Raw genomic sequence first — 26119 nt, forward strand, 5'->3', positions numbered from 1 at the left:
CTCCAAGATACTTGAACGCGCCGTTCACAGCCGCTGCCTTGATTTTTCTCTCCTCTCATGCCATCCTCGATCCACTTCAATCCGGTTTTCGCCCTCTACACGCGATAGAAACGGCACTCTCTAAAGTCTGTAATGACCTGTTCCTTGCCAAATACAAAGGTCACTACTCCATCCTCATCCTCCTTGACCAATCTGCCGCTTTTGACACTGTCAACTATGAGTTACTTCTTGCCACACTGTCTCATTTGGGTTCCAGGGCTCTGTTCTCTCCTGGTTCTCCTCTTATCTCTCCCCACCGTACCTTCAGAGTACATTCTCATGGATCTTCCTCCACCCCATCCTGCTCTCTGTGGAGTTCCTCAGGGATCAGTCCTTGGACCCCTTCTTTTTTCTATCTTACACCTCTTCCCTGGGCTCGCTGATCTCATCGCATGGTTTCCAATATCATCTTTATGCTGATGACACCAGAAAGAATCAATTCTTAAGACACACAATACAAAAGAAAGTTATAGCTATAGAGTAAGAGAAAGAAAATAAGATAATTAGTTCAATACTGATCTGATAGTTTCACTGTTGTTCCAGAACAGTATTATTGTACCTGTTAAAGAGATTATACAGTAACTGCTGGTTAATTTTCCACAACACGAATTCTTTGAATATATGCTTATACAACAAAAGAACCAATTTGTTAACACCATGTTTACTATACCCCAAATTGGGTTTAAAGTTTTTTAAAAAGTAACTTATTTTATTTATTTATTGCACTTGTATCCCACATTTTCCCACCTATTTGCAGGCTCAATGTAGCTTACAAAGATCTGTTATGGCAGCGCCGTAGCAGGGAAGAAATACAATTGGTGTTGCAAAGAGATGAAAGAACCAAGAGGATCTGGTTATGCATCTGTGCCGTGAGACCTTCTGAATGAAGGAGTGTAAGGGTTGTGTTCAAGTAGTTATGGGTTCTCATGGTAGGCTTTGCTAAAGAGAGTTGTTTTCAAAGCTTTGCGGAAGCTAATTAATTCGTTGATCGTTTTCAGGTTAGTTGGTAGTGCATTACACATCTTCGTACTCATGTAGGAAAAGCTGGACGCATGTGTTAGTTTGTATTTGACCCCTTTACAGTTGGTAGGTTATACTTACCATCTGTCTGGTTACTGGGTCTTAAAATCCTTTTAGTTTCGATTCCTCTCCATAGTTTAGAACTTTGGAGACAAAGTTAGTTTAATTGTCTCTGAGCTCAGAGGTGAACTGTGAGCTTCAGGTATTTGATCTCTGAACTAAACACGAAGGGACTCGTCTTTCCTGACATATCGAGCACAACTTGCTTTGAACTTATACGGATTGCTATCCTATTTGATAGGAAAAGAAGTTTCGGTCTTGAAAAATACTAGACCCCCGAAGCAGGTGCTAGGCGCCAAAACACAACCCGTGTTGGGTCTATCTTGGAATATCAACAGTTGTTAATAAAGAATTGTGTCCCATTTTCTAACGCTCTTGATGCTTTTGTGGTTTTCTGAGCTTGAGGTAATAATGCAATGCGGGGAGAGGGGGTGTAGAACAGTTGGACATATGTTCATGTAATGCACTCTTACAGTGCGCTTCTGGATTCAGAGCCTGACCTAACTGGAGCCTCCTGAGGGCAGTCTCTGTCTGTCCCTTATTCACTTGGCAACAGTGTCTAGGAAAGTGAAACCTGCTGATCTGGAAAGAGGTGTCTCTGTTCTAATGACTGTTCCGATTGTGCCCCTATGGCAATAATTCACTTGGCAAAATTCTTTCAGAACTTTCCAAACGTATATGGCAATCCAACTCTGACTCCTGATGAAGGTTTTAATGCTGAAACATGGCTTGTGTTGAGTCCTCTTGCCTGTCTACAACCCATTTTCTTGAACGTATGTGAATTGTGCACGACTGCTCAATAAAGGACATCTTTGATAAATTCCTGGTTCACCCGTTTGGTCATTCACACTATGTTTTCTCTGCTTGCATTGGAGGCCATATTTTTTTTGAAGTTCCCATGCAAGTATATGACCACATTTCAGAGTAATGAATGTATTCAGTGCTTCAACAATCTTCTTCCCCAAGGACTCCTGAGCTGTCCTTAGAAACAGGTCCCATCAGAGATCTGTGCAGCCAATCATAAGTACATAAGTAATGCCACACTGGGCAAAGACCAAGGGTCCATCGAGCCCAGCATTCTGTCCTCGACAAGGGCACCTGGCAAGCTTCCCAAATGTACAAACATTCTATACATGTTATTCCTGGAATTGTGGATTTTTCCCAAGTCCATTTAGTAGTGGTTTATGGACTTGTCCTTTAGGAAACCGTCCAACCCTTTTTTAAACTCTGCCAAGCTAACTGCCTTCACCATGTTCTCCGGCAACGAATTCCAGAGTTTAATTATGCGTTGGGTGAAGAAATTTTTCTCCGATTTGTTTTAAATTTACTACACTGTAGTTTCATCGCATGCCCCCTAGTCCTAGTATTTTTGGAAAGCATGAACAGACGCTTCACGTCCACCTGTTCCACTCCACTCATTATTTTATATATCTCTATCATGTCTCCCCTCAGCCGTCTCTTCTCCAAGCTGAAAAGCCCTAGCCTCCTTAGTCTTTCTTCATAGGGAAGTCGTACAATCCCCGCTATCATTTTGGTCGCCCTTCGCTGCACCTTTTCCAATTCTACTATATCTTTCCTGAGATGCGGCGACCAGAATTGAACACAATATTCAAGGTGCGGTCGCACCATGGAGCGATACAACGGCATTATAACATCCTCACACCTGTTTTCCATACCTTTCCTAATAATACCCAACATTCTATTCGCTTTCCTAGCCGCAGCAGCACACTGAGCAGAAGGTTTCAGTGTATTATCGACGACGACACCCAGATCCCTTTCTTGGTCCATAACTCCTAACGTGGAACCTTGCATGACGTAGCTATAATTCAGGTTCTTTTTTTCCACATGCATCACCTTGCACTTGCTCACATTAAACGTCATCTGCCATTTAGCCTCCCTGTCTCCCAGTCTCGTAAGGTCCTTCTGTAATTTTTCACAATCCTCTCGCGAGTTAATGACTTTGAATAACTTTGTGTCATCAGCAAATTTAATTACCTCGCTAGTTACTCCCATCTCTAAATCATTTATAATTATATTAAAAAGCAGCGGTCCTAGCATAGACCCCTGAGAAACCCCACTAGCTACCGTTCTCCATTGTGAATACTGCCCATTTAATCCCACTCTCTGTTTCCTATCCTTCAGCCAGTTTTTAATCCACAATAGGACATTTCCTCATATCCCATGACCCTCCAATTTCCTCTGTAACCTTTTATGAGGTACCTTGTCAAACGCATTTTGAAAATCCAGATACACAATATCAACTGGCTCCCCTTTGTCCACATGTTTGTTTATTCCTTCAAAGAATTGAAGTAAATTGGTCAGGCAAGATTTCCCCACACAAAAGCCATGCTGACTTGGTCTCAGTAATCCATGTCCTTGGATGTGCTCTGTAATTTTGTTTTTAATAATAGCCTCTACCATTTTCCCCGGCACCAACGTCAGACTCACCGGTCTATAATTTCCCGGATCTCCCCTGGAACCTTTTTTGAAAATTGGCGTTACATTGGCCACCCTCCAATCTTCTGGTACCACGCTCGATTTTTAAGGATAAATTACATATCACTGACAGTAGCTCTGCAAGCTCATTTTTCAGTTCTATCAGTACTCTAGGATGAATACCATCCAGTCAAGGAGATTTGCTACTCTTCAGTTTGCTGAACTGCCCCATTACATCCTCCTGGTTTACCGTGAAGTCAGTAAGTTTCTCCGACTCGTCCGCTTGAAATACCATTTCCGACACCAGTATCCCACCCAAATCTTCCTCGGTGAAGACCGAAGCAAAGAATTCATTCAATCTCTCCGCTACGTCTTTGTCTTCCTTGATTGCCCCTTTTACCCCTCGGTCATCCAGCGGCCCAACCGATTCTTTTGCCAGCTTCCTGCTTTTAATATACCGAAAAAAAATTTTACTATGTTTTTTTGCCTCTAATGCTATCTTTTTTTCGTAATCCCTCTTGGCCTTCTTTATCTGCGCCTTGCATTTGCTTTGACACTCCTTATGCTTCTTCTTGTTATTTTCAGACGGTTCCTTCTTCCATTTTCTGAAGGCGTTTCTTTTAGCCCTAATAGCTTCCTTCACCTCACTTTTCAACCGCGCCGGCTGTCTTTTGGACTTCCATCTTTCTTTTCTAATTTGCGGAATATGTTTGGCCCGGGCCTCCAGGATGGTATTTTTCAACAATGTCCATGCCTGTTGTACAGTTTTTACCCTCTCAGTTGCCCCCCTAAGTTTTTTTTTCACCGTTCTTCTCATTTTTTCATAGTCTCCTTTTTTAAATTTAAACGCTAACGTATTTGACTTCCTGTGTATAGTTACTTCAAGGTTGATATCAAAACTGATCATATTATGATCACTGTTATCAAGCGGCCCCAGTACCATAACGTCCTTTACCAGATCATGCGCTCCACTAAGGACCTAGTCTAGAATTTTTCCTTCTCTCGTTGGTTCCTGCACCAGCTGCTCCATAAAGCTGTCCTTGATTTCATCAAGGAATTGTACCTCTCTTGCATGTCCCGATGTTACATTTACCCAGTCTATATTTGGATAATTGAAGTCACACTGTGTCGAGGCACATGGCAGTGCTTATATGAAAGTTGTTATAGTGGAGGTTTTTTTCGAAGACGCATGATTGCAATGGTTCCCTCATTATACCAAAGGCGTGTCCTTTAAGAACGAGGAGGTTCCACATTTTCTGAAGTCTTTTTTTCTCCACTTTGTTCATTCTTTGCCTGCCATAGTTGCCCTCAAACACATTGTATATTGGGTAGGATAATTGAAGTCACCCATTATTATCACATTGCCCATTTTGTTTGCGTCTCTGATTTCTTTTATCATTTCTGCGTCTACCTGCTCATCCTGACAAGGCGGACGGTTGTACACTCCTATCACCATCCTTTTCCCTTTTATACATGGAATTTCAACCCACAATGATTCAAAGGTGTGATTTGTGTCCTGCTGAATTTGTAATCTATCTGAGTCAAGGCTCTCATTAATATACAATGCTACCCCTCCACCAGACCGGTCCACCCTATCACTACTATATACTTTGTACCCCGGTTTGACAGTGTCCCACTGGTTATCCTCCTTCCACCAGGTCTCAGTAATGCCTATTATATCCAATTTTTCGTTAACTACAATATATTCCAACTCTCCCATCTTATTTCTTAGACTCCTAGCATTTGCATATAGACATTTCAGAGTATGTTTGTTGTTCCTATTTGCATGATGCTTAGTACTTGACACTACTGATTTGCCATCTTTTGTCAGATCTTTAGTTGTTTTTAAGGGCACCTGGCCTACCACAGTCTGTTCTGCAACCTCACTATCCAGAAACCCTATTTTCCCTGTTTGAGAGGTATCCTTGCAAGATACCTTATCCTGAACTACGCGCTTTTGAGCAACTGTCGGCCTTCCCCCATTTCTAGTTTAAAACTGCTCTATCTCCTTTTTAAATGCCGACGCCAGCAGCCTGGTCCCACCCTGGTTAAGGTGGAGACCATCCTTTCTGAATAGGCTCCCCCTTCACCAGAATGTTGGCCAGTTCCTAACAAATCTAAAACCCTCCTCCCTGCACCATCATCTCATCCACGCATTGAGACTCCGGAGCTCTGCCTGTCTCTTGGGCACTGCGCGTGGAACAGGTAGCATTTCAGAAAATGCTACCCTAGAGGATCTGGATTTGAGCTTTCTACCTAAGAGCCTAAATTTGGCTTCCAGAACCTCTCTCCCATATTTTCCTATGTCATTGGTACCCACATGTACCAAGACAGCGGACTCCTCCCCAGCACTATCTAAAATCCTATCTAGGTGACGTGTGAGGTCCGCCACCTTCACACCAGGCAGGCAAGTCACCAGGCGATCCTCACGTCCACCAGCCATCCAGCTATCTATATGCCTAATATTTATAGTAACATAGTAGATGACGGCAGAAAAAGACCTGCACGGTCCATCCAGTCTGCCCAAGAAGATAAATTCATATGTGCTACTTTTTTTATTTGTACTGTCCTCTTCAGGGCACAGACCATATAAATCTGTCCAGCCCTATCCCCGCCTCCCAACCACCAACCCCGCTTCCCAACCACCAGCCCCGGCACAGACCGTATAAGTCTGCCCAGCACTAGCCCCGCCTCCCAACCACCAGCTCTGCCACCCATTCTAGGCTAAGCTCCTGAGGATCCCTTCCTTCTGCACAGGATTCCTTTTTGTTTATCCCACGCATGTTTGAATTCCGTTACCGTTTTCATCTCCACCACCTCCCGCGGGAGGGCATTCCAAGCATCCACCACCCTCTCCATGAAATAATACTTCCTGACATACTTCTTGAGTCTCACCTTCTACCCCATTATCCTTGCTGTGATATTCTTAAAGGCTTGAGTCACCGCAAAATCTTAACTAGGAGGCCCAGACACACAAATAAAGGCACTCCAATCTGCAATATAGGAGGAGTGGCCTAGTGGTTAGGGTGGTGGACTCTGGTCCTGAGGAACTGAGTTCAATTCCCACTTCAGGCACAGGTATGTCTACCTTTTGGTTTTGTCTTCCATGTTGGATTTGGCCGACTGCATGCCTTGTTGTTTTCTAATTCTAATTCTTAAGAATTGTTTAGAAAATGCCTCTAATGATCGAATCACCAACTACAACAGCTGTCCTAACCTTTCCCTCCCGGGCAACACTCGGAGACATATCCTCGGTGCGAGAGGATAGTACATCCCCTGATGGGCAGGTCCTGTCTACAGGAGTACTTCCTACTTCACCAGGGTGATGCTCTCCTTCTAGGAGACCTCCCTCCTCCAAGGTAGCACAAGGGCTACCAGACTGGAAGTGGGACTTCTCTACAACATCCCTGTAGGTCTCCTCTATGTACCTCTCTGTCTCCCTCAGCTCCACTGGAATTCCATGACTGTACCTTGCCTGCACAAACCTCTGCATAGCTCAAAGCATTTATAAATTATACATTTTTCATATTAAAAATCCTCCATCATGTTCCAGGGATGAGCTAAGAGGAATTATGTGAAAATTCAAATTTAAAATCCCAAATTACCCCAAAATGGGTAACCAACATTTTTCAGCTCAAACTAAACAGACACAAGACACAGTTCCTAGTTGTAACAGCTCCACATAACCACACAGTCTTCCCCAATATCACCATAGACGGGACCATAATTTTTGACGATGCTCTAGCATATATTTCGGCCCTGATTAATCTACCACTGAAGAACACAAAGAAGCGAGGAACTTCCTGACACTCCATTACCCCAGATGTCACAAACTCATCTATAAGTCGGTGCATGCAGTGAGTTTACATTACCAAAGCACCAAGTGGTGGAACTCAGTGCCCAGGTCAATAAGAACCCTGACCCCTTACATCAACTTTCAAAAACAACTCAAGACCTATTTGTTCAGGAAATTCTATCTCAAAGACGATAAAGGTAACAAAACACACCCATAACGATCCAACAACCGACCCTACTCGAAGTACCGACCGTCTCACCTTTAACCTTTATGCCATTTCACTGTTTCTTAACTTATCATCATATCTTGGCTCTCAAGTCCTCTGACCTAATCCCCTCATTGTATTATCTGTCCCCTATGCCACCCCCCTCTCGCTGTAAATCCACTAAGCCAAATCGTTTGTAATGTCACTCTTTATAATGCAACCTTGTTCCTTTCAAACTTTAATTGTTAGCCACATTGAACCAAACCCATGTGAAAATGAGAGAGAGAGAGAGAGTGGCTGAGAAAAGAAAAGTGAAAATAAAAATATTTAAAGAAAGATCAGTATCAGGCAGTTATTGAGAAGGAAAGTTATCAATAGAAATCAAACAAAATAAAACATGGAAAAGAAAATAAGATGATACCTTTTTTATTGGACATAACTTAATACATTTCTTGATTAGCTTTCGAAGGTCGCCCTTCTTCCTCAGATCGGAAATAAGCAAATGTGCTAGCTGACAGTGTATATAAGTGAAAACATTCAAGCATTACTATGACAGTCTGACAGGGTGGGAGGATGGGGGTGGGTCGGAGGTATGCATGGGGACATCAAAGCATATCATTGATATTCTAACAGATGGGTGTGGATAGGTGAGGGGAGGGTGATCAACAGATCTGACGAAGAAGGGCAACCTTCGAAAGCTAATCAAGAAATGTATTAAGTTATGTCCAATAAAAAAGGTATCATCTTATTTTCTTTTCCATTTTTTATTTTGTTTGATTTCTATTGATAACCTTAAGAGTGGACTAACACGGCTACCATACTCCTTTACTACGGAACAAAACTTTATACCGTTCCCACATTCCTCTGAAGGGAACTCACATTGATCTTAAGTGAGCGACGCTCCTGATTTGTATGAGCAATCGCTCACGCGCTTACCTTAGATGGAACACTGATGATGAGTTCTAAGAGCAATAGCTCCATTGCTTGGGATTATGAAGTTTGTAATATAGAACTGGACCTTCAGGGTTAATTTAGAAATTTTGTCCAATCCTGTAGGGATTCCAGACCACTCCCATACAGAACAATTTGTTGAATGCTCATTTTAAGGTGGGGGGGAGGGCAGAAGAGGGGTATGCTGTGCAAAAATGGCATTGCAACTTGCCCCCTCCCATATCTATCTTGCCCTTCTGGTGCCACCCCAAATATTTATGTCTACAGATGCCACTGATGAGGACAGGTCACTACTGCCCTCCCCTCAGCTCCCAGACAGCTGGATCTCTATCACTGGGAAAAAAAGGGAGAACTGGGAGACAGAAGGAGGGCAGACTGCCAAGGAGTGTTCCAATTACACAAAAGTCCCTGACAAACATCCTGTTCCACAGAGCCACTCCTTATTACAGTGTGAAACAGAAACAGAATTCCTGCTCTCATTTCCTGTAGGAATCATGGCTGCTGCAAACCCTGCTGAGAGTCTGCGAGATGAAGCTTCTTGTTCTATCTGTCTGGATTATTTTACAGATCCAGTGACCATAGACTGTGGAGACAACTTCTGTCGCTCCTGTATCACTCAGAGCTGGGAGGGGAGAGACACAGACTTCCCCTGTCCCCAGTGCAGGGAAATGACTCAGCAGAGAAACCTCAGATCTAACAGGCAGCTGGCAAACATAACAGAAAGGGTGAAAAATCTCTATCAGAATTTAGTGATACGAAATTTGTGTGAGAAGCATGAAGAGAAACTGAAGCTGTTTTGTCAAGAGGATCAGAAAGCAATCTGTTTGGTGTGTGACAAATCCCAGGATCACAGATCTCACACTGTGATCCCCATAGAGAAGGCTGTGCAGGAATACAAGGTATGTGTATTTAATTAAATTACTGAAAATGTACGTTTTCATTCTCATAAAACTAAACGGAGTTGAATTAGCAGAGTTTTGAAACGTGAGCTGTAAGATCAATCATCAAAACTTCAACCCTGGCTGCTGTCTATTTGGGCATCTTCCATATACATTCAGGGGTCAATACTCAGCCTGTGAGTTGTGGCTCTCGGAAGGAATACAGGTATTGCCAATACTCCATGCTATACCCAAGTACCGAAACAAGTAAAGTTAGGGCAGCCTTATGCATGGTCCAGTTTACCTGGGTAGGTAATATGGGCACTGGAACTGAATATCACTGGTACCCACATATCTCCCAGTTCCATCCTGATTCTGCCCCAGATCCCTCCCCTGCCTGGACAGAACTTTTGCCAATATTCAGTGGCACTGTTGGGTTAAGTGCTGTTGGCTCATGGCCAGTTCAGAACGATTTAACCAGGTAGGAGCCTATCCTGGTTATATCACTTTGAATATTGACCCATCAGAATTCTGTTATTTCAAAGAAACAATCTAAATTGGAGGGACATCTCACATTTACAGTCAAGTCTGAAATTGTGGTTATAAAAATAATCACATGCTAATTAATGGTGTTTAATGTTCACAGCAAAAACTTAAAATGCACCTGGAGCCTCTGAGAAAGGATCTGGAAGATCTGGAGAAGTTTAAATTTACTGAAGGGAGGAAAGCTGAAGAGCTGAAGGTGGGTGTCTGTGTCTCCTTCTGAGTCTGGGCTGCAAAATGGGAAAGGAGCGCTGGGCTCAAGCTTGTTCCATTCCAGTAGTGTAGAGTGGGGGCCTCTGGGGCTGTTGTGGTGCCAAGGACAATGTCTGCAGGGCTGTGTTGCACTGGGGCCTGTTAGGTGGCAGGAACTGGAGCATTAGTATGGCTGTGGATTTCTGCAAGTGCCTGAAAGTGTCTCTGGTGTGGGGAAGCAGAGCGAGAAGTAGGCAGGAGCCTGCAAAAGAGAAAGTAGTACGTTCTAGGCCCACTGGGAAAAATATTGTCTCAATTCAGGGTCGTGCTGGGCTCCAAAGTGTGGCAGCTGACTGGCCATGTTGGAGTGAGCCTGGGAAACCAACTTGAGCACCAGTGGGTCAAAAGCAGGAGCCCTGACAAATCCAGAAGTGTGTGCATGGGTGAATGCATGTTCATGGGGTCACAGGTCCACACAGGGCCCATAAAGAAAGTGGAGCTTGGTGTGGAACAGAACCAGGACTGAGTGGGGAAGTGAGAGTGGAGGAAGAGAGGAGCAACAGCGGAGGTCTTTTAATGATTCTGAGTTGGTCATTGATGGAAGGTTGTGAGAGCTGAGTGTGGAGAGCAACTGCGATTTTAATTAAGCTCTCAAGTGAATCTAATTAATAACAGGCAAGAGAAATCTTTTGAAGTATTATCAGGTGGGGGATAACCGTATTTTATATACATTTATGTAAAAAAAACATTTAAAAGACAGTTAAAGGTGTTAGTTAAAGATGATATAATAGTTGAAAAGCAATTTTCACTGCCTGATCAATGAGGAGGTGGGTGTTGTAAATCTTGCAGTTTGAGCTTTATACCAGCAACTTGCACCGCTGAGATCGGAAGGAATTATCATTCAACACTCTGGTGTAGTTGATGTAATTTTGAAATTTGTGCCCCACAGTAGAATTTTGCCAGGTGTGACGTTTTCTGACTGTGGTATAAAATACACATGTTTGTTCCTCACCTGACCCTGCTGTTTTCGGGTCATAGACCTGGCACTGTCCTCACTTCCCAACTGCTAGAGTTGCCATCAAAGCCAACTCCAGCCCATCTAGATCTGTCTTTCCATATTTGGGATACAGACCATAGAAGTCTGCCTAGCACTGGCCTCACTTCCCTACTACTGGACTTGCTGTCTAAGCACTGCTAAGTTTTGTTTTCATGTCATCCTCCTTCCAGGTAGTGAGTTTTTCTGTTTATCCCATGTAGTTTTGAATTTCATCACTGTGTCTGTCTCCACCACCTCTCTCAGAAGGGTGCTCCAGGCTTCCCCAACCATCTTTGTGAAAAAGTACTTCTTAACGTTACTCCTAAATCAACCACCTTGTAACCTCAATTCATGTCGTCTAAGTCTACCACTTCCCTGTCTCTGGAAAAGATTTGTTTGCATATTAATACCTGTCAAGTATTTAAATGGCTGTATTATATCTCCTCTATCTCTCCCTTCCTCTAAGGTAAACTTATTCAGTTCATCAGAACTAGAGTAAATAAATTGAGGTTACAGGGTGTTCGACTTAGGAGTAACATCAGGAAGTACTTTTTCACAGTGAGGGTGGCGGAGACTGAAAAAAACAAACTAAAAAGAGGTGAGTTAGGGTCTCAACAATATCAAATCAATTATATCCACTCAAAATGTAAATAGTCTTTCAACACTGAGTCATAATGAAGTATTTTTCAGTGTCTGTTTGAAGACTGTTCCCTGATTGAGTCTATCAAAACACTGGCCACTGCTGGAAGTTCGTTTGATGCATCTCAACTGCTAAGATAAGTGTTGAAACACAGAGAAACATGATAAAGATATAGATGAAAATTTCTTGAAAACTTTTATGGAAGGTTTTTTAAAGCCAATGAATGGACTATGGAGAGCACTGATTGTCTGGTGTCCGGCAAGTATTCTGAGGCTTATTCCTTCCTTTTTATCTTGGAGCTATTACATTTTGAGAGAGTATAATTGATTGGAGACAAAAATGGTGACCAGAATTCAAAAATTTCAGTGAGAGGGGGCAGCTGAAAGCTGTCAGTTATTCACTGGAAATACATTCAGATCTCTGTTAGTCAGTAATTTACCAGCTGAGATATCAGAGAAAAAATAAGTTAGGACAAGAAGGAATTATATAGTCAATACAGAGGATCTTAATTCCTGAACAATTTACTCATCACACCTTTTGAGACTAAAATTAAAAAAAAAAAGATAGGCTGAAGAGAGAGATTAAAAAGGTTGAGTAATAACTTGAAAATAGAATCATTTCTTCAATGGAAAAGTTAGGGATTATTGATTATATTTATATATAAAAAGATGCACAATAGAACATATAAAATAGATAGGATTTTGTATTTGTTGTAGATAGGCTAGTAGGGGGAGAATAACAGAAGAAAACCCTTTCATACTTACCTGAGGAAGAGGAGGGGTATCTTTCAACACTGGCCCATGCAAGAAGGAGTTTCCTGGAAGACACTGAAAAATAAAAGAGGTAAATGACTGAGAAAAATACACAGACACTAGAGTGTGATGTAAAGAGAATTTACTTAAATCTGAGAATCTAAGATACATTAATACTTAATTGAGAAACACCCTGAGTGTAATGAGACCTGTTGGAGGAAGAAAATGCAAAAGAAAAGAAAAAACTTGTAAAGTATCTTGTTTATACCAGACTCATTTCAAAACAATTTAAGTGAAAGTTCAAGCAAAGAATACTGGAAAACTAAGAGCCCTGTTTACAAAGCTGTGCTGTAGGTGCGCAAACCTTTTAGCACACGCTAATGCTTGAGACACCCATAGGAATATAATAAAATTAGAGGGATTTGGCTGATAACATCTTATTAGTTTTCTGCTCTTACTCTATAAGGTTTAGGCTTGTCCTGAAATCATTAAATGCACCCCATTGTGGTACCTCTCTCTTGGCTGCGGATTATACAATTGCCCCTCAGTGCTTTCATCAGATAATTGCTGAAGTAATCTGCTCGGCGAACGATGACATTATAGTAACGTGTGATCTGGTGACACTCACTGATGCGTTATATGTAGGTTTCTGCTCATTCATGGATGGGTCTGTCCTGATGCCTTTTAACTGAGTTCCAGGATACAGATTTCAATTTGAAATAACTCCTGTGATGTGGAAGCTCATTTTCATCTAATTTAATCATTTATAACCTGTAACTGTTGATTGGTTTTGAGAGCTCCAGGATATAGTTGCGGATTCTGGATCCTCTGGTGTCACAAAGCTCAGCAGAGCTGTTGTTAGGTGAACTTAGTGGTCCTCAGGAAAACGAGACTAGAAAGAGAGAACTGCAGGCTGGAGATTTTCAAGCTCTGTCATCAAGAGGTTCTGCACAGCCAGTGGGTGAAGTGAGGGTCCCATAACCACAGCTTCCTACCACTCCACCTTCTCTTTAGTGGCAGCACTGCAACTACATTTAAATCACAGGATGTGCTGGTCAGTGACCACTTACTTTGTTGGTTTTTTTTTTTTATTTTTTTAGTTTTTCAAAACTTTATTCAAAATAGAGTAAAATTTAACAGTAGTAACCAGAAAACTAAGGGGCCCTTTTTCTAATCTGTGTTGGTGGCTATGTGCACCCAACGAACATCAATTTGGAATTACCGCCCGGCTACCGTGTGGCCCGGGTGGTAATTTCATTTTTTACGCATATCCATTACGTGCGCCAGAAAAATTTTTTTATTTTCCGGTGCACGGCGGAAACCAGGTGGTAATCGTCATTCTACACACATAGATGATCACTGCGTGGTTAACACGTTACATCTTACCATTAAGTCAATGGGTGGAAGTAAGGTCTCAGACCCAAAATGGACATGCGCCAATTTTATTTTGCTGCACGTCCATTTTCAGCAAAAATAAAAAAGGCCTTTTTTATAGGCTTGCTGAAAAATGGATCTGCACATGCCCAAACCACGCGCCTACACCAGCGCAGGCCATTTTTTAGCGCGCCTTGGTAAAAGGGCCCCTAAGTCTTAAAGAATTGACACCCCTTCATCCCCTTCCATCAACACCCCCTTCCCCCTCTCCCTCCCTCCACCCCCTTTCCCCAACCGTGACCACTTATATTGAAAGTGCTTGCAGTGCTGTCATTGAAGAGAAGGTAGATCAGTGAAGAACCACCACTCAATAAAATGTTCAAAGGGGCAGGGCAAGATTGTGGATTAGGAAAGAGAAGGAAGCTGGGGCTAGATACTAGAAGGAGAATGAGAAGAATGAGATGCTAATGAACACAGAGGAAGGGAGAGAATGGGGAGATGCAGGGAGTAGATGATGGGGAAGAGTGAAATGGAGGCTGCTTGTAGTAAGGGGTAAGAATAGGAAAGAAGGGAGACCCCTCTGCTCACTTAGAAACAATATGGGAACAACAGTTCTACCGGGTTGGGTGCACATGAGGAGAGAGGCAGAGGGAGTTGGTAGGCAGGGAATGGAGGATATGCTTCTGAGTATGGTGAGAGAGGAAGGCTGGGATAAGAGTGGGTGGTGAGAGGAGGAAGCCTGTGCTGGAGTCACCACTGGTAAAGGAGGAAGTTCTGTACCAGAACCACCACTGAGAGGAGGTAATTGAGCCACTGCAAGTGTGGAATATGGGTTTGAGTGGGTGAAGGTATGTCTCGATTAATCTAGGGTGCTCAGTACACTTGTACTGGCCCTGCTGACAACACATGAGATTTCTTGTTGAATGGAGGATCTGAATCTAGAGCTCTGTGCAACAAAATCACTCTAGCGTTACTGAGAATGATCTCTCCGTGTTTAATCCAGAGTGAGACAGAGAGGAAAAGACAGAAAGTGGAGTCTGAATTTGAGGAGCTACACCAGTTTCTGAATACGGAGAAGCAGATCCTTCTCTTGAGACTGGAGGAGGCTGAGAAGAAGATTCTCCAGAGAATGAGGGAAAATGAGATGCAGCTAGAAGAGCAAAGTTCCTCCCTCATGCAGCTGATCTCCGAGATAGAAAAGAAAAGTCACCAGCCGGCCAACGAGTTACTGAAGGTGAGATTAACAAATCTTTTTCTACGGGGGTTACAGATCTTCCAGGAGGAATCAGGGAATTCAAGTAGCAGATCAAAATATCTTACATAAGGTCCTGTATAAGGGCTGATTTTTTAGCCAGTAGCTGCACTTACCAAATCAGAGCTTTTAAAATAATTTCATGGGACTTAATTAGCCAAATCCTCCTGCTCTGAAGAAGGTGTAAATTGTTGTCTGTGTTCTACACATGTACACACAAGTCATGTTTTTAATGATTTATATTTGAGTCATTGAGTGAAAAGGTACCAAACGTGGGTAACAAATAACAGAGATAAAGGCTTAAAAAGTTTGGAGGGCTAAATTGGGCAACTTTCATTTTTGAAAGTATCACATCTCCACCTCTGCCCAAACTAGGCCCTTGAGAGCCTCTACATTCAGATCACGGATCAGAGCCACTAAGGAGGTTTCAGTACTGTGCCCCATCCAAAAGTCTGATTGATTGGCATGATGGACGTGTGTTTTATCTAAATACTAGAAATGGCATCAAAATTTTGTAGCTGTTATGTGATTGAGCAGAGCTGTGAGTAGAGTATCCTAACGTATAATGTGTTCTCATAAACTGTGAAATCTAACTAGAAATATTCTCTGTTTCATTTCCCTTTAGGACGTGAAGGATGCTCTGAGCAGGTACAAGTTAGTTTTCTGTCATTTTCTATGTGGCTGGATGGATTTTGAGTAAGAAAGAAGGGAATTAATTGATTGGTGATGATCTGAGAGAGGAAGATCTGAGGCGCAGAAATTGGAGGGTGAGCAGGCAGAGGAGAGGATGAGGTCAAGACAATGGCCAGTTCGGTGAGTGGGGGTGATGGAGCTCAGCTGGAGGTTGAAGGAGGATGTCACCATTGCTCCCTTACCTTGTCTGCTGAGCCCCCCAAAACTCATCCAAAACCCACTACCCCCAACTGTACCCACTCCTCTGCCTGCTCAACCTCCAATTTCTGCGCCTCAGATCTTCCTCTCTCAGATCATCACCTGATCACCTTCACACTTCATCACCCTCCCCCTCATCCCCGCCCTACACTAACCACTACTTTCAGGAATCTCCAGGCCATTGACCCTTCCACCTTATCCTCTAGTATCTCTAATCTGCTCCCCTCCATCATGTCCTCCGAGTCTGTCGATAGGGCTGTCTCCTCTTATAATGCCACTCTCTCATCTGCTCTGGATACCCTAGCACCATCCATCTCCCGTCCCACAAGGCGAACTAATTCCCAGCCCTGGCTAAGCCCCTGCATCCGATACCTTCGCTCCTGCGCCCGATCTGCTGAACGCCTCTGGAGGAAATCTCGCACCCATTCAGACTTCATTCATTACAAATTCATGCTATCCTCCTTCCAGTCCTCCCTATTCCTTGCCAAACAGGACTATTACACCCAACTAACTAATTCCCTCAGCTCCAACCCTCGCAGTCTCTTTGCCACCCTTAACTCCCTCCTCAAAGTGCCCTCCGCTCCCAGCCCCCCCTCCTCACTCTCTCCTCAATCACTGGCTGACTACTTCTGTGATAAGGTACAGAAGATCAACCTCGAATTTACTACCAAACCAACTCCTCCTCTAACCCACTCCCTCAACCAACCAACCCAGGCCTCCTTCTCTTCTTTTCCTAATATCACCGAAGAGCAAACCGCCCGCCTTCTTTCCTCCTCGAAATGCACCACCTGTTCCTCTGACCACCATCCCCACCAACTTACTTAACACCATCTCTCCTACCATCACCCCCTCCATCTGCCATATCCTCAACCTCTCTCTCTCCACTGCAACTGTCCCTGACACCTTCAAACATGCTGTAGTCACACCTCTCCTCAAAAAACCATCACTTGACCCTACCTGTCCCTCCAACTATCGCCCCATCTCCCTCCTACCCTTCCTCTCCAAGATACTTGAACGCGCCGTTCACAGCCGCTGCCTCGATTTTCTCTCCTCTCATGCCATCCTCGATCCGCTTCAATCTGGTTTTCGCCCTCTACACGTGACAGAAACGGCACTCACTAAAGTCTGTAATGACCTGTTCCTTGCCAAATCCAAAGGTCACTACTCCATCCTCATCCTCCTCGACCTATCCGCCGCTTTTGACACTGTCAATCATAACTTACTTCTTGCCACACTGTCTTCATTTGGGTTCCAGGGCTCTGTCCTCTCCTGGTTCTCCTCATATCTCTCCCACCATACCTTCAGAGTACACTCTCATGGTTCTTCTTCCACCTCTATCCCGCTCTCTGTTGGAGTTCCTCAGGGATCTGTCCTTGGACCCCTTCTCTTTTCGATCTATACCTCTTCCCTGGGCTCGCTGATTTCATCCCATGGCTTCCAGTATTATCTCTACGCCGATGACACCCAGCTTTATCTCTCCACACCAGACATCACTGCGGAAACCCAAGCCAAAGTATCAGTCTGCTTATCTGACATTGCTGCATGGATGTCCAACCGCCACCTGAAACTGAACATGTCCAAGACAGAGCTTATTGTCTTTCCACCCAAACCCACCTCTCCCCTCCCTCCGCTCTCTATCTCAGTAAATGGCACCCTCATCCTCCCAGTCTCATCTGCCCGCAACCTCGGAGTCATCTTCGACTCCTCCCTCTTCTTCTCCCCACATATCCAGCAGATAGCCAAGACCTGTCGCTTCTTTCTCTATAACATCAGCAAAATTCACCCTTTCCTCTCTGAGCACACCACCCGAACTCTCGTCCACGCTCTCAATCCCCTTCAATCCGTTCAGAACTCTGCTGCGCGTCTTATCTTCCGCCTAGACCAATATACTCATATCACCCCTCTCCTCAAGTCACTTCACTGGATTCCGATCAGGTACCGCATACAGTTCAAGCTTCTCCTACTAACCTACAAATGCACTCAATATGCTCCTCCTACATCCCAATGGCTTGATTTTTTGTGTTTTGCTCTTGGACGATTTTTTTTTCCCCCGAAAATGGACCAAAAAACAAAACGTTCAAATCACAAAACCTTGTTCAAAACAGTATTAAAAAAAAAAAAAGATAGACATTTTTGTTTTTTGAAAATGGCCTTCTTTCCTATTCAGATTCTCTATCTTTTTTGAGATACGGCTACCAGAACTGAACGAAATACTGAAGGTGCGGATGCAACATGGAGCGATAGAAAGCCATTATAGTATTTTCGGTCTTATGCATCATCCCTTTCCTAATAATTCCTAGCATCCTAGGTTTTTTTTTTTTTGCTGCCGCCGCACACTTGAGCAGAAGATTTCAGCGTATTAACTACAATGACACCCAGATCTCTTTCTTGAGCGCTGACCCCCAAGATGGACCCTCGCATCAGGTAACTATGATTTGAATTATTCTTTCCAATGTGCATCACTTAGCATTCATCCACATTAAATTTCATCTGCCATTTGGACACCCAGTCTTCCAATTTCCTAAGATCTTCCTAAAATATTTCACAGTCCACACGTGTTTCAACAACCTTGAATAGTTTTGTATCATTTACTAATTTAATCACCTCACTTGTCATAGTACCGTTCCCAGTACAGATCCCTGCGGCATTCCACTGTTCACCCTCCTCCATTGAGAGAAATGACCATTTATCCCTACCCTCTGTTTTCTGTCCAATAACCAATTCCTAATCTACACTGGTTAAAAGACAGAAAACAGAGTAGGGTTAAATGGTCAATATTCTCAATGGAGAAGGGTAAATAATGAGGTTCCTCAGGGTCTGTGCTGGGACCTCTACTTTTTAACTTAGTCACAAATGATTTAGAAATGGGAATAATAAGTGAGGTGATTAAATTTGCTGAAGACATAAAGTTATTCAAAGTTCTTAACACAGAAGAGGATTGTGAAAAATTGCAAGACGACCTTAGACGACTGGGAGACAGAATACAACTGGCAGATGGCATTTAGATCTAGATTCTATAAGTCTAAAACATCTAAGTGAAAAACGCACAAAATCAAGCCATTAGGACTTATATGGGCCAGCATTCTTAGTAAACTGGCCACACAGACATCCCAGCAGAGCAGTGGGGCACCCTAGGGGGCGCTGCAGTTGACTTCACATAAAAGATCCCAGGTACACATCTTACCACTGCCCCATTATCTTGTATGGTTAGCCCCCCCAAAACCCACCAAAATACTGCTGTACACAACTACAATAGCCCATATGGCTCCAGGTGTCACCTATATGTAGGTTCAGTAGCTTTTGGTAAGTTTTGGAGGGCTGACACTTTCCACCACAAGTGTAACAGATAGAGTGAGATATGGGTCTGGTCCATATCTTTGACCACTAGGCTACTCTAGGGACTTGCTTGCTGCTCTAATAGGACTGACCATAACATCTGGGACTGTCATAGAAGCTGCTAGGTACTGTGGGGGGGGGGTTCACATTTTTTTTGGGGGGGGGGGGAGGGGGGTCAGTAGCCACTAGGGGAGTAAGGGGGGGGGGGGGGTCACACCTTAATCCCTCCAGTAGTCATTTGGTCATTTAAAGCACCTTTTTGTGACTTAGTTGTGATAAAAACAAATCAAAACCAAAACATCTAAATTGTAGCCCTGGACATTTTTGTTTTGTTTCATTATGGCAGAAAAGCATCTGAGTGTTAGGAATGCACAAATCCTGCCCCTAACACACCCCCTTGTGATCTGAATGTATTGCTGACAAACTGTTTAAAAAATAGGTTTCAAAAATCAGTCCCATAATCACAGAAAACTGAGTGTTCATGGTATATTTCATTGCTTCTACTGTTTACATCTCTATCCCCTGGGTGTGAACATCTCCCAGAATAATCCCAGTGACTCTCTAACCCATAGGTGTCAGAAAAGGAAGTTTCCGGAACCAGAGGCTGTTTCTACTGATCTGAAAATGGGTTTCCAATTGGACTATCCTCAAGAACTGAAGAAATGGATTACAAAATTTGGAGGTGAGGGACGCAAACAAACTGGGCAACACATAGTAACATAGTAACATAGTAGATGACGGCAGAAAAAGACCTGCACGGTCCATCCAGTCTGCCCAAGATAAACTCATGTGTATACCTTACCTTGATTTGTACCTGTCTTTCTCAGGGCACAGACCGTATAAGTCTGCCCAGCAGTTTTTCCTGCCTCCCAACCACCTGTCCCGCCTTCCATCACCGGCTCTGGCACAGACCGTATAAAAGTCTGCCCTCCCCTATCCTCGCCTCCCAACCACCAACCCCTCTTCCCCCCACCTGCTCTGCCACCCAATTGTAGCTAAGCTTCTGAGGATCCATTCCTTCTGCATAGGATTCCTTTATGCACATCCCATGCATGTTTGAATTCCGTTACTGTTTTCATCGCCACCACCTCCCGCGGGAGGGCATTCCAAGCATCCGCCACCCTCTCCGTGAAAAAATACTTCCTGACATCTTTTCTGAGTCTGCCCACCTTCAATCTCATTTCATGTCCTCTCGTTCTACCGCCTTCCCATCTCTGGAAAAGATTTGTTTGCAGATTAATACCTTTCAAATATTTGAACGTCTGTATCATATCACCCCTGTTCCTCCTTTCCTCCAGGGTATACATGTTCAGGTCAGCAAGTCTCTCTTCATACGTTTTGGAACGCAAATCCCATACCATCCTCGTAGCTTTTCTTTGCACCACTTCCATTTTTTTGACATCCTTCGCAAGGTACGGCCTCCAAAACTGAACACAGTACTCCAGGTGGGGCCTCACCAACGTCTTATACAGGGGCATTAAAACCTCCCTTCTTCTGCTGGTCACACCTCTCCCTATACAGCCTAGCAATCTTCTAGCTACGGCCACCGCCTTGTCACACTGTTTCGTCGCCTTCAGGTCCTCGGATACTATCACCCCAAGATCCCTCTCCCCGTCCGTGCCAATCAGACTCTCCCCGCCTAACACATACGTCTCCCTTGGATTTCTACTCCCTAAGTGCATCACTTTGCATTTCTTCGCATTGAATTTTAATTGCCAAACGTTAGACCATTCTTCTAGCTTCTTCAGATCTTTTTTCATGTTTTCCACTCCCTCCGGGGTGTCCACTCTGTTGCAAATCTTGGTGTCATCCGCAAAAAGGCAAACTTTACCTCGTAACCCTTCGGCAATGTCACTCACAAATATATTGAACAGAATCGGCCCCAGCACCGATCCCTGAGGCACTCCACTACTCACCTTTCCCTCCTCCGAGCAAACTCCATTCACCACCACCCTCTGGCGTCTGCCTGTCAACCAGTTCCTAATCCAGTTCACCACTTCGGGTCCTATCTTCAGCCCATCTAGTTTATTCAAGAGCCTCCTGTGGGGAACCGTGTCGAAAGCTTTGCTGAAATCTAAATAGATTACGTCCATAGCACGTCCTTGATTTAATTCTCCCATCACCCAGTCAAAGAATTCAATGAGATTCGTTTGGCACAATTTCCCTTTGGTGAAACCATGTTGTCTCGGATCTTGCAACTTATTGGTTTCCAGGAAATTCACTATCCTTTCCTTCAGCATCGCTTCCATTACTTTACCAATAACCGAAGTGAGGCTTACCGGCCTGTAGTTTCCAGCCTCTTCCCTATCACCACTTTTGTGAAGAGGGACCGCCTCCGCCGTTCTCCAGTCCCTCGGAACCACTCCCGTCTCCAAGGATTTATTAAACAAATCTTTAAGAGGACCCGCCAGAACCTCTCTGAGCTCCCTCAATATCCTGGGGTGGATCCCGTCCGGTCCCATGGCTTTGTCCACCTTTAGCTTTCCAAGTTGTTGATAAACACTCTCTTCCGTGAACGGTGCTCTATTCTCTCCATTCTCAGGTGTACTTTTGCCAGTCCCTAGCGGTCCTTCTCCAGGATTTTCTTCTGTGAAAACAGAGCAAAAGTATCTATTTAGCAAATTGGCTTTTTCTTCATCATTTTCTACATAGCGTTTTGTTGTATCTTTTAGTCTCACAATTCCGTTTTTAGTCTTTCTCCTTTCACTAATATACCTGAAGAAGTTTTTGTCTCCCCTTCTTACATTTCTAGCCATTTGTTCTTCCGCTTGCGCCTTCGCCAGACGTACCTCTCTCTTGGCTTCTTTCAGTTTCATCCGGTATTCCTCCCCGTGTTCCTGTTCTTGAGATTTTTTATATTTCTGGAACGCCAACTCTTTAGCCTTTATTTTCTCAGCCACTTGCTTGGAGAACCATATCGGTTTCCTTTTTCTTTTGCTTTTAGTTACTCTCCTTACATAAAGGTTTGTGGCCATAGTTATAGCTTCTTTCAGCCTGGACCACTGTCCTTCCACTTATCGTACGTCCTCCCAGCCCATCAGCTCCTTTCTCAGGTATTCGCTCATTTTACTAAAGTCAGCACGCTTGAAATCCAGGACTTTGAGTTTAGAGTGTCCGCCCTGCACTTCAGCCGTCATATCAAACCAAACCGTTTGATGGTCACTGCTTTTCAGGTGTGCACCCACTCTGACATTTGACACACTATTCCCATTTGTGAGCACCAGATCCAACGTTGCTCCCTCCCTCGTGGGTTCCATCACCATTTGTCTGAGCAGAGCACTTTGGAAAGCATCCACAATCTGTCTACTTCTTTCAGATTTGGCAGATGGAACCTTCCAATCTACATCTGGCAGATTAAAATCTCCCAACAACAGCACCTCTCTTTTCTTCGCCAACTTATGAATATCAGCGATCAGATCTTTATCTAGTTCCTCCAATTGTGTCGGGGGTCTGTAGACAACGCGCACGTGGACAGAGGTTCCATCCTCTCTTTTTAAGGTGATCCATATCGCTTCTTCCTTTCCCCAGTTTCCTGTCATTTCAGTCGCTGCGATATCATTTCTCACATACACAATAATAATGGGTGATTTCAATTACCCCAATATTGGCTGGGTAAATGTAACATCAGGGCATGCTAGGGAGGTAAGATTCCTTGACGAAATCAAGGTACAGGAGCCGAAGAGAGACCTAGTCCTTAGTGGAGCGCATGATCTGGTGCGGGAGGTAATGGTGCTGGGGTTGCTTGATAGCTTTGAAGTAAGTATACACAGGAAATCCAATACGTTAGCGTTTTAACTTTAAAAAAAGAGACTATGATAAAATGAGAAGAACGGTGAAAAAAAACTTAGAGGAGCGACTTCGAGGGTCAAAAATTTACATCAGGCGTGGATGCTGTTCAAAAACACCATCCTGGAAGCCCAGGCCAAATATATTCCGCCTATTAAAAAAGCAGGACAGAAGAACAAACAACAGCCAGTGTGGTTAAAAAGTGAGGTGAAGGAAGTTATCAGAGCTAAAAGAAAACCCTTCAGAAAGTGGAAGAAGGAACCGACTGAAAATAATAAGAAACAGCATAAGGAATGTCAAATCAAATGCAAAACGCTGATAAGGAAGGCGAAGAGGGACTTTGAAAAAAGATTGCGTTGGAGGCAAAAACATATAGTAAATTTTTTTTTTAGGTATATTAAAAGCAGGAAGCCGGAAAAAGAATCAGTTGGACCACTAGATGACTGAGGGGTAAAAGGGGCAATCAGGGAAGATAAAGCTGTAGTGGAGAGATTAAATGAATTCTTTGCTTCAGTCTTCACCGAGGAAGATTTGGGAGAGATACCGGTGCCAGAAATGGTATTCGAAGCTGACTGAATGAAATCTTTGTAAACCTGCATTGTCTATTGTCACTCCTATTTGAGTATAACCTGAAGAAGGAATGGGTGATAAGGCAAAGCTTGTTTTATTTTGTTGCATTGCACCCTGGAAGTCATGTGTTTACTATGTCATAAGCTTATTCCTGGGATAAGCGGCAGAAATTTGTTTTACTCTTTTGGGATCTTGCCAGGTACTTGTGACCTGGATTCACCACTGTTGGAAACAGGATACTGGGCTTGATGGACATTCAGTCTTTCCATGTATGGCAAAGCTTATGTATGAATGTACTTATGAGATCATTGAAGGACATTTTGATAATTCAAAATCTCTAACATTTCTCTCTCTCTTTATTGTTTTTTTTTACAAAATAAAATCACATCCTGCAGGATTTGGTAAGTTTTATTCAGTTAGAAACATATATATTTTAGGGGTGGGCAATTAACACATTAATAACGCTATTAATGCATTAATCTTTTAACACATACCTTGTTTTTTTGATGCTGCCTTTTTTTTAAAATTCTGACCCACCCATCCCCCACGCTTACCTGTACAGCAGGGCTCAGGATTTTTTTCTCCTTCCTCGGAGCTGCCTCAAACTCCTTCTCTCCCTCTGCATGCTGCACAAAGTTAGGGAAGGTCTCTTGAGACTTCAAACCACATGACTTCCCCAACTTTCTGCATTGCATGACTCAAGTATCTGTAGAGCCTGATCGCTGTGCAGGGGGAGACAAGGAGTCTGAGGCAACGCCAAGCTCGAACCCTGCTGAATGAAGGCTGGTCATTGGGGCATGAGAGAAACTGGGGGAGAGGAAGGGGAAGGGGGTATGAGAGAAACTGGGTGAAGGCTGTTTGAAACTTTATTCTTTAATGCCCAAAATGCTGTGATTAAGCACACTTAAATGCATGATTAAAATTTTTCATCACACGATTAATCACAATTAAAAATGTAATCATTGTCCACCCCTAATATAACTTTTTATATCATTGTACTTATTTCTCTTGTCTGAGATCTGATCATTGTTCATCTTTATTTTAATGCAGATTGGTGGGAGGAATGTGGCAGATATACAGGTAACTGACTCTGATATACAAAAATTATACCAAATCACCAAGTTTCCTAGAACGACCAAGATGCTAGGCACGTTAGCGTTTTTAATGTGTGTTAAATATGTACACGCATTAACCATCTATGTGCCTACAATATCCCTATATACGCTTACACGCTAATTGTGGGCTCGTTAAAAATGCTAACGTACCTTAGTAAACAGGGCCCTTAATCTGGTCAAGGTGGAATAAACATATTTAATCTGATGACCAGATAAAGACAAGAACTGTTTCCATCTGAATGATACAGTATAATTTGCTTCTGGAAATGGCCACCAAGCATCCAGGGGGTGAGTTACAAGCTTCATGTACCAATCGTAAGAGAAAGAAACATGTGATGTGTCTTAATGACAAAATAGGTGTGTCAGATAAGCTTCATTCTGGCATGTCTGTTTCTACCATTGTCCATGAGTTAAAGTTTAATGAGTCACAGGGGGCGCTGTGGAGCTCGACTGAGATGGCGGCATAATCACTGTGCTCTCTAAAGACTGCAGCAAATAATTAGATTGTCGGATTAATTTTAGCTTAGAGGTACAATAAACTACTATAACCTTAGCTATTAACATCTGTGGCATCTGGGAAAAACACTAAAAGACATAGAGGAGAACCTTCCTCGCCGCAAAAAGCTCAAACAGGGAAGTCTGACGAGAATGAATCAGCGGCCATCTTGGCAGAGATCCATGCTTTAAAGGATTTAATAACCGAAACAAAAGATGGATTCAACGATATAAAAGAGGATATCTCCCTTATTAGAGCTGACTTATCTCTGCTTAACTCAAAAATACTCACGATGGAGCAGAAAATCGATGCAATGGATGTTCAACTTAAAACGATCCAAAAACAAGTAAAAAAAATTTCCTTACTTGAAAAAGAAATTGAAGAAAATAATAACAGATCCAGACAGAATAATATACGGCTACTGGGCCTGCCAGAGAATCTAGAGGACTCTGACTCGGTACAATTCTTAGAAAAATTCATCCCTAGTATCCTTGGCATTCAATTTAGCAGAGCGTTTGAACTGGAGCGAGCCCACAGGCTTCCGACGCAACGTGGACCAAAAGACAAATATCCACGGCCCATTATAATGAAAGTATTACGCTTTCCACAAGTTACAGAAATTTTTCAGAGAGCACCTATCCGGTCCCCAGTGAAATATGAAGGTCAGGAACTACAATTCCTTCCCGACCTTTGCAAGACCACGGTCCAGGCTCGCAAACAGCTGCTGGCTTATCACCCCAAACTAAAGCAA

The 26119-nt window shown here is 43.3% G+C and overlaps 2 protein-coding genes across 3 annotated transcripts in view; both read left to right on the forward strand.

Annotated features, from left to right (window-relative positions):
• Positions 1-26119, forward strand: part of LOC115468205 (E3 ubiquitin-protein ligase TRIM39-like) — a 1720076-nt gene that overhangs the window by 82274 nt on the left and 1611683 nt on the right. The window lies entirely within an intron of this gene.
• The window catches only part of LOC115468305 (E3 ubiquitin-protein ligase TRIM39-like), a 34847-nt gene continuing 21249 nt past the window's right edge, over positions 12522-26119 (forward strand). The window contains exons 1-6 of one of the 2 annotated variants that reach the window (XM_030199943.1): positions 12522-12639; positions 14926-15156; positions 15800-15822; positions 19974-20083; positions 24153-24158; positions 24808-24837. In XM_030199943.1, the coding sequence (XP_030055803.1) occupies positions 15052-15156; positions 15800-15822; positions 19974-20083; positions 24153-24158; positions 24808-24837 (274 nt within the window). In that variant the 5' untranslated portion in view covers positions 12522-12639; positions 14926-15051. Of the gene's footprint in view, positions 12640-14925; positions 15157-15799; positions 15823-18446; positions 18490-19973; positions 20084-24152; positions 24159-24807; positions 24838-26119 lie in introns of those variants that run through there. The other variant, XM_030199944.1, reaches the window with a different exon arrangement.

Source organism: Microcaecilia unicolor, chromosome 4 (assembly GCF_901765095.1).
Source record: "Microcaecilia unicolor chromosome 4, aMicUni1.1, whole genome shotgun sequence".
Classification (NCBI taxonomy): domain Eukaryota; kingdom Metazoa; phylum Chordata; class Amphibia; order Gymnophiona; family Siphonopidae; genus Microcaecilia; species Microcaecilia unicolor.